This window comes from Camelina sativa, chromosome 3 (genome assembly GCF_030686135.1).
Source record: "Camelina sativa cultivar CO46 ecotype springtype chromosome 3, ASM3068613v1".
Lineage (NCBI taxonomy): Eukaryota > Viridiplantae > Streptophyta > Magnoliopsida > Brassicales > Brassicaceae > Camelina > Camelina sativa.
In genome coordinates, this window is record NC_141882.1 from 16,260,287 (window position 1) to 16,270,083 (window position 9,797).

The window sequence follows — 9,797 nt, forward strand, 5'->3', positions numbered from 1 at the left end:
AAAATAGAGCATACAATAAAATATGTTTTTAATTCTGGTCATTCTTATGATATATATAGCTTTTGGGAAGATTATAATTTCAGTACTAATGACAATAACTAAAAGAAATTTACTCTTCATTAGTATGAATATGGTGAATTGTGGAGACCAGTTATAGTATTTGACAAGGCAAAAGATAAGTATACCTTGCAATATAACTTTGCAAAGCAATTCACTCAGCGATCATATAGATGTTCTATAAAAACAAACTTATCACTATACTTTGAATGGTAGCCTACAATTTAATTATTACTTTTCTCTTATTGGTATGTCAAATCTAGTGTTTACAAAACTAGATGTGTTGACCGTTAGAGAGAATTAAACAGCTTACATGCATACAAACAATAATATTGCATCTTCCATTAATAATAACAAAATAGTAAATTCAACATTAGCTTTCATACCATTACCCAAATCCGAAATTTCATTAATTGAATCAGTACAATTGCACTGTATGAAAAGCTAAAAGCTTACGTAAATGCCAAAGATAGTCAAAACCCTGCAATGACAAAGTTGCCAAATCTTGGAGAGGTTGGTCCACGAAATTAAGGTTCTTGGCTTCTCACTCTATTTATAGGCAAAGAGATGAGACAGAGAAGATTAAATTACTTCTTAACAAAGGTTGTTTTCACTCAACCACATGCATTCTCAAGTGTCTGCTCTTCACATTCCCCGAGATCCTCATTTACCCACTTCTCTATTTGGTACGTAAGCCTCTAAATTATTTTATTCATTATTCGTTTTGTTTCACACTTGCTTTCTTAAACATGTATAGAGATCATACAGATTCGAAATTTATTTTATCTTTAATTCTCACAGGTTAACGGAGACGATTGATACGTGGGATCTACTTACGTACCTACATGATTATTAGTTATAAAAGTTATTGCAAAACATTAAATTTCTTTGATAGAGAGCAATCATTATATAAAGCTAACTTAATTATATATTATTATCATATATATATAAATATATATAGTTGATTTAAAAAATAAATAATTTCCGTAAACAAACATTCCAAACCTTTTTTTTTTATCACTCTCCAACCACAAGTCATCACATTCAATGGAGTCACCACAATATGAGATATCCTCAAGCTCTTCTTCTGAAAAACCTAGAAACCATTTCCAACCTCTTGATCTCTTCCCTAACCTCAACCAAAACTCTTGTAACAACACCCTAATCGAGCCTTTACCGCTAATTGATCGGATAAACCTGAACTCAAACCCTAACCCCTTGTACGAGGACGAAGGGGAAGAAGAAGAAGAAGAAGATGACGTTGAAGTGGACGTGGACTTACACATCGGCCTTCCTGGTTTTGGTAAGTCAGGCAATGGTGCTAAACAGCCGAAGAAGAGAAACGGGAAGGAGATCGTCACATATGATGCCGGAAAAGACATTGAGAATGAAGTTTCCGGCAAGGCGTACTGGATACCGGCGCCGGAGCAGATTCTAATAGGCTTCACTCATTTTTCTTGCCATGTGTGCTTTAAGACATTCAATCGCTACAACAATCTTCAGGTACGAACGAGTCATGCGCATTGCTTTCTTCATGCATAACCAAATATAATAAATTCATTCTCAACTTATATAGTTATCTTTATATCTAATGTTATGAGTTTATTCACATATATAATTATGAATTAATTTGCAAAAAAATAAAGCTAAAGAGCCGGTAAAATTATTTGGTAATAAGACATATTTTTATGGTAATATATATATTCATGAAAATATTTCATCAATTTTTTTTTAATGTTTGTTCAATGTCTAAACTAAATTTAGTTTTAAACAAAAAAATTGAAATGAAAGTATTTATTCAAATTTGACTGACGTTAGTTTTAATAGTTTTCTCATTTATATTAAATTTTAGTTGAATAGTACGTAGTCAAAAAAAAAAAAAAAGTGAAGTCAAAGTAAAATACACATTTCTTAAATGAAACACTATATATCAATATATGATCTATCAATGATATGATTTTAATGAATCATATGGTTTTTTTATAAAAATTATTACTTATACAAACCTTGTTGACTCCTTAAATATTATGATCAATGTAGATGCACATGTGGGGGCACGGTTCACAATACAGAAAAGGACCAGAGTCACTGAAAGGCACGCAGCCACGAGCCATGTTGGGAATCCCTTGTTACTGCTGCGTCGAAGGGTGTAGGAACCACATTGAGCATCCTCGTTCCAAGCCGCTCAAAGACTTTAGAACGCTCCAAACGCACTACAAACGCAAACATGGCCACAAACCCTACTCGTGTCGCATCTGTGGTAAGCTTTTGGCTGTCAAGGGCGATTGGCGTACACATGAGAAGAACTGTGGGAAACGTTGGGTTTGCGTTTGCGGTTCAGATTTCAAACACAAACGCTCCCTTAAGGACCATGTTAAGGCATTTGGGACTGGTCATGGGCCTTATCCGACTGGTTTGTTTGAAGAGCAGGCTTCTAATTCATCTGTCTCCGAGACTTTGTTCTTTTAAAATTTGGGCTTCTTTCATTCCTTTTTTTCTTTTTTTTTTTGCGTACGGACCATTTATTTTCTCTAGAATAATTTGTGGTATCTAATTGTTTCGAACTTGGAATACGAAGTGAGCCATTATCAATGAGTCGACCCTTCTCGACCGGATCCAAGCATTCTCACGTGCCTACTGAAACAGGAAATCATAAGTTTTTAGGCTTTAGCTAATGACTGACCATTACATGACCAGTACCGATGATTAGTTGATTGGCCATCACACGGTCCAAGCCATGGGCGGACCTACTAAGGAGAGAGAGGATCACTTGACCTGGTAAAATTATCAAAATAATTTTTTGTGCATGTAAATTTGTAAAGTACCAACAAAATTTATCTTTGGGTCTGCCATTGGTCCGATCTTAGCTAATTTTTTTTTCTCAATTTTCAAAAACCCCTTACTCTTCTCAATATCTTAAGAAATGTGGCCGACAAAGAATATTGTTGCCTTCATATATATTGTGATTTCAAGCTATAGTACTTCTTGGTGCTTCTCCTTGTTTGGTAGACAAAGAGGCACCGCACGATGTCTCATTCTGTCAATGAAACTTTATACCGTTCCATGTCAAATGCAACTCATGAACGCTAGCGTATTCTATTAGGTTAGCCTAGTCTAATCTCTTGCATAAATACATGTAAGTACCATCAATAAGATTTAGTGAGTCGTTGTTTAATTTCTAATAGTGAGTCGTTGTGGGTTAAATGGTCAAGGATGAATCTTCTTTCAAATGAATCCTTCTGGTCAGTTAAGTCTACATCCTCTTTAGGCTCCTAGATATGGAAACGCTTACTAAAATATAGAGATACTGCCAAGACTTTTGCCAAGGTTGAGGTTAAGAATGGTGCTCTTACCTCTTTCTGGTATGATAACTGGTCGTATCAGGCTTGTTTGATGGATAAAGTTGGCGTGCGATCACTTCTTTTTCTCATGCCAGTTCACCTCTGCAGTTTGGTCCGCCATAGCACAGAGGCTCTACCAGCATAAATTCACCACTGTTTGGCAACAGTAGGTGATGTTTGTCTCAGAAACTCAGTCAGATCGAGTTCACGGATTTCTGATACGTTACACATTTCAACTAGCCATTCACTCCATTTGGCGGGAACGAAATGCAAGACGACATGGTGGAGTTCATAATACAGAAGCAATCATTATCGGCTGGATTGATAAGCAGGTGAGAGCTCAACTACTAGTCATTGCATCTTTGGGGGACTGTCGTTCGCTATGCAATGGGTCTATAGACATGGTTTGCCAATCGAATCTAGCAGGATTAGCTAAACAATTCCACATTCTTTGATTAATTATTAAAAAAAAGAAGATTTTATGCCAAATTTTCAGAATAATGAATAAACAGACATTTTTTCTTTAAATATAATTTAACATTTTATTTCAAAAAAAAAGAATCAATAAGAAATCGATTTTAAATCAGTCAGCACATATCATAAATATATATATAGGAAAGCCAGTTATTAGAGTTCGAGATTAAGTTTTTTTTTGTTTTTCACTTTTTTTCTTTAAGATTTCTCTATAAATATACAATCTCGGTTTTGAGAATACGAAACACATATTTGTTGATGTCCAAATCGGTTATAATTAGAGTTTTAGTTCGGTGGAAAGATATCAAGGTTCTCTTTATTAATTCGAAAGAAACACTGGGAAGTCGAGCTACAAAGTTGATTGGACGAGTTATAAATAAGCAATAGGGACAAGTTAAATGACTAAAGGGCTCGTCTGATCCAGGTCGTCGATGAGTGTGCCGTCAGTTGTTCGTTGCTATCTCTAACCATTTTCTTGGTCTTTTTCATGATCCTCTTTTCGAATGTCGTACGCCATATTTATAAAATCTCTTGTCGTTGCGTTCATTACAAAAATCAAAATACCCTTGTTCACATTCTTAATAGTTTTGGGTTTTTGTGCAAAGCTCTTGGGTCGGGTCTCGTCTGGAGAGTGAGAATCCACCCCCAACAATATTCTATACACAAACATGATTTGTAATACTTCTAATTCCTTCTAAAATATTCCTAGTATGTCTCAATTAGCAAGTCTCTATCCGCTCTTGTTCTTTGCCAAAAATTAGGTCATGAATGACATATGATTTTGTATCAGTTTTTGGTTTTTGATTATGCAAAATTTATTTTATTAGCCATTCACGAGTCTTATTTCCTGAAAGTTAAAAACTCATAATTTAAAAGATTTGGTTAGTTTTTTTTTTAAATCCAAAAATCACATTTTATGAGTTTTTTTTTTTAAATTTCTGAACGATGTGAGTCAGACATTTTTCTCATTTTTCATTTTTTAAATTATTTTATTACAAAATCGAAGAGCCATAAACCAACATTTAAAATCCAAAAACCAAAAACTATTAAAATTTTTGCAATTTACATTGTAGAACTTACGATCAATAGTCAAGTCAAAATAAATATGTTATACGTGACAATAAATGGGATTATAGTTATCAAAAAAAAAAAGGGATTGTAATCTTTTATACATTAGGTATAGGTATCTATTCCATACACACAAGACATGAACCCTTAAAACAAAGATGGTCTAGGACTGTCCCAGACGTACGGTGATGTCTCTACCCACTTATACTCTAACTTGGGAATTTGTTTACCATGTGTGAAGTAAATTCCATCTTCTCTAGCATCCCAAAAATTCTTCTTACCATGATAAAGTATGAGACCGCCACTTTTGTATGCCATGAACTTTGCAAAAAACTTGAAACCAATTCCCTGCCATAATTGACACTCAATTTTGGTTTTATATATACTGTCATTAAAACTAAAATTGTATGTTTGTCTAGGGCTCAAAAAGTGAATGTCTAGGTCATCTTCGTCTGATTGACAATGAATTTTGAGAATATTTTTCGGAAGGAGAGAATTTTTTAAAATGTACGGAATTTTTCATTTTCGCATTGTTGAATCCTACACACAATGCAATAAGAACCAGGACACACAAGAGGCGATTCATTGTTTTGATTGATAGATGCGGTAGTTATTGGTAGAGGTGATATGTATCTACAAAATAAAAGGTGCTAATTTATACAAACTTCCAAATTATAAAATATGAATATAATTTTATTCTAACAAATGTGAAAACATCTTTTGGGAATGTATTAAATTAGAGAATAATTGCTGGTCAAGTTTTTTTTTTTATATTTTCAACTACATATTAATTACCAATTGATTACTTGATTGGTTTACTCATTCTAGGCCAAAAAGGTTTACAAAAATATATCCAAAAATCTGGTCAAAGTAACATATTCCATTAATCTTTTGATCTTTTTATTTAATTTTTATGCAAAATTGTGAGAACTTTTCTTTTAATCACTTTTAAAACTCTCTTTTATACTTCTTTGAAACTTGTTTTTCTTACCAAAGAAAAAGGTGATAAGATCGATATTATAGTTTATTCACCATATAAAATTTTAGTCAATGAAAGTTGAGCTTTTTGCTTTGATGAGACATGTTTGCAAAAGGATTGGCAGGTAATCGCACGTCGTCCACTCCTCATTTCATGCGGAAGGTAGGTTGGTGAACTTAACACATAGACTATTGTAGGACGATGCATGTGATCGTTTCATGACATCCATGTCCATTAGTGTAATAATAACTGAAAATATTATGCGAAACAGTATATTGATAGATTATATGAATTAAAGGGTCATTTTGGAAGTTTAAACACAAATTTATAGGGGTTAAAGACTAATTTAACCAAATAATTCATCAAATTCAATCAAGTTTGCACTAAAAATAATTAATGCATTATTGGTCGCATGACCCTAGCATGTCTTCTTACATCAACCACTGATGGCGACCACCTTAGTATCTTTGTTTGACCTTTTCAGTTCCGAGAAGAGGTTTGGGTATTTGGCTTCAATGGACATACCCTCGCAACGTTTTCAGATATCATGTAGGTCGGATATGCTCCAACAATCTTGTAATTTTTATTAAAATTTTGAATATTAATTTCAAAGATGTTGACTGTAGAAGAATATTTTTTTTTTTCAAATGTATATATTTAGCCAATTTTGTAATTTTATATTTATATTAAAACATATATAATAACAGAAATAAAAAATGATGGAGATAATATGTAATATTATAAAGATTTCTAAAATATATATTTATAAAAGATGTATGAGAAATTTTGTGGAAATTAAAATATAAATATGAATAAAAAAAGAAAAAGAATATATTTATAAAAGATATATCAGAAGATAGACTAAAAACCGGACTCTGTTAATATCAGAAGATATATCACGCCACACGTAATCGTCGTTGCTTGATTAACCTGCATGGCGTCGTTTCTTCAGACTATTTGTTTGATTCCTGCGGAAAACATAAAACACACACTTAGAATATCTCACACCTTGCTGCCTTTTCGATGTTTTCTCGAGTCTGGTTTTGGCTTTTTGGCCTTTGGAGAGAAAAGGGTCCGGATAGGTTAAGTGAATTGCCTGATGCGTTGCTCTTGGAAATATTGTCGTTACTACCAACGGAAGATGTTGTGGCCACAATGATTCTGTCTAAACGTTGGAGATTCCTTTGGATGATGGTACCAAGACTTGTATACGATGATAGCAACAAGAATATTCAAAGATTTTCGGGCTTTGTAGATAGGTCTTTGGTATTGCACAAGGCTCAAATTCTCAAAACTTTGCACTTCAAACTTGGTGAAACCTGTCGTGATGAAGATATTCCCGTGTGGATTAGAGCTGCAGATAAATGCTATGTGCGTGAGCTGATTATCGAGATCAAATACTTATAATAGACCATCTCCAATCATACTTCCAAAGAGTTTGTACACAGAGTGTAGAATGCTAGTGACATTGAAACTTAATAGTGTGATTCTTGTGGATTCTTCTTCAAATTTTTCTTTCCCTTACCTCAAGTCATTGGAACTTGTATTGGTGAAGTACCCTGGTGAGGAATTCTTAAAGAGGCTTTTATCCAGTTGTCATGTTCTTGAAGACTTACATGTGGAACACGGTCCAGATGACAATGTGACTACCTTCACCGTTAGAGTACCTTCTCTAAAGAAGTTAGTCGTGTATACACCAAAAGACGTAGATGAAGAAGCTATTGATGATGATCATGGCTTTGTGATAAACGCTCCTTCTTTGGAGCACTTGGACATTCTTGATCATCAAAGTAGGTTCTGTGTCATTGAGAATAATATGCCTAAGATGGAAAAGGCAGATATCGACATTGCTTGCTTTCTTCCTGGAAAGATTCTAGGGTCTATTACTTCAGTCAAGCATCTCAGTTTATGTTTATTCAGTTCAAAGGTATTTTTTGTTTATGGCCAAGGCTGTTGTGTTTCTAGCAGTGTTCGTTCTATACAATTGATTTTTTCTTGTGATCAAATATGTTATATTGTATGCAGGATGCATATCCTCCTAGTTGTGTCTTCTTCTCTCTCGTACGTTTAATAATATGCACATGTGACACAGAGTGGGTGAATCTGCTAATGTTTTTGCTGAGTTCTTCCCCTAATTCACGAGCTCTCGAACTTGAACAGGTACATAGATCTTAACAATAAAAAACGAACTGAATTGTTTGTTTTCCTTGACCAGTACGTATAAATGTAATATGTTGATCTCTAATCCAATCTACTTATATCAGTGCTATACCCGTGAAGAGCTCGCGTGCTGGAGTGAACCAAGCTTAGTTCCTGAATGTCTATTATCGAGTCTTGAAAATCTCGAGTGGGAAAACTATGAAGGAACTGAAGTTGAGAAGGAAGTAGCAGTATTTATCTTTAGAAACGGAAACTGCTTAAAAAAGGCAAATATTTACTCTAAATTCACTGACCTTCGCAAGCAACTTGAGATGATCAAGGAGTTGTCATTGTCTCCGAGGGGTTCACGTACTTGTCAGCTTCTATTTGATTGAAGTTGTGGTCTATTTACCAACATTTCATTTGGTTGGTGTTTGATTTAATAATATCCAAAATAAGCTGATGTTGTTATGCATCATTTCCAAATTTAGCATCTTTGATTGATTTATTTATTTATTTTTGTTCATGCAAAAATAAATAAAAGAAGGAAAGTTTCCTTGGTTTATCTTTAGCATATATTAATAATATCATCTTATTGATCTTCGGGGACCATTTCTGTAACGATTTTCTCTTTTTTTTATTAGATAAGTTTTTGTGGCTGAACTCTTTCGATGTTTATTCTTTTGACAAGGAGAAGGAGAATGTTATTCCCATGTTTTTTATTGGTTAGAGAAGCTAATTTTTTTTAATAATATAAGTGAATGGTTAGGTCTCATTAAATGTGTTTATAAAGACATCTATTTTTATTTACAGCATTTATAAAGACATCTTAGAACTGGATACAATTTTTTTTTTTACAACAAAAAAATCTGCTCATATGAATCAATTGGGTGGAAAACTGTTTACATACAAATGTAGATTATTAAAACATAAGCGGAGATTTTTAAAACTATAGTTTACAATGTAGATTATTATCATTTGATTATTTTTGTGTAGATAAACTATGGAAACTATTATTGAAGTATGTAAATTTTCTAGTTTGTATTAGTAATCTATTCATTTGTTTTGAGTTAAATGTAAATTGTTATACAGTAGTTATGGATGCTAATAATCCAAAATTGTGTGTTTACCAATTAAAATCCAAATATTCATATCAATAAAATTTAGTTTGTATAACTAACTTTAATATCCAAGAGTTTGTATATCTTAGATACCTATAAATATAAATAATAACAACAGATTATATCAAAGAAATAAGAAACAAAATTCTTCATTAAATATTTCATTTGTCAACAAAAAAGACATTTTACGGCTTAAAAAAATATTAAAACTTGAAAATCAACAATTCAATCTTATCATATTACTTCCCAACAAAATATTGTAAAAATAGCACTATGTTTTAGTATGCTTTAAAATAAAATTTTAAAATTAAATCCTAAACTTTAAACATTAGACTCTACTCCCTAAACACTTTACCCTAAATATTAAAAAAATAAAACAACCCCCAAATTACTTAAAATATTGTAACTTTTTTTAATTAATGTTTGTTTTGTAAATTTTTGGAATGTATAATCGTCTACAAAAATTATTTTAATAAAATATCTCCTATATATTAAAAGAGAAGCACTCTCACAAAAAGTTGAGGTGTCGCGCTCACAGAGCTCCTGTACATTTTTAATAAATGTCTTTACTTCTCATTGTTATTTACATAAATATGCCACTGAAATATTATTAGCCAA

General features: G+C 32.7%; 1 protein-coding gene and 2 pseudogenes across 1 annotated transcript; 2 read left to right on the forward strand and 1 right to left on the reverse strand.

Annotated features, from left to right (window-relative positions):
* Positions 1-864: 864 nt before the first annotated feature.
* Positions 865-2,649, forward strand: LOC104777444 (protein TRANSPARENT TESTA 1). The gene is made up of 2 exons (XM_010501709.3): positions 865-1,560; positions 2,098-2,649. Exons 1-2 carry the CDS (start codon positions 1,105-1,107, stop codon positions 2,524-2,526), a joined length of 885 nt encoding a protein of 294 aa, XP_010500011.2. The 5' UTR covers positions 865-1,104; the 3' UTR covers positions 2,527-2,649.
* Positions 2,650-5,080: 2,431 nt separating this feature from the next.
* LOC109130620 (S-protein homolog 9 pseudogene) lies at positions 5,081-5,549 on the reverse strand (annotated as a pseudogene).
* Positions 5,550-6,942: 1,393 nt separating this feature from the next.
* LOC104779088 (putative FBD-associated F-box protein At1g32375 pseudogene) lies at positions 6,943-8,453 on the forward strand (annotated as a pseudogene).
* The last annotated feature ends 1,344 nt before the right edge of the window (positions 8,454-9,797 follow it).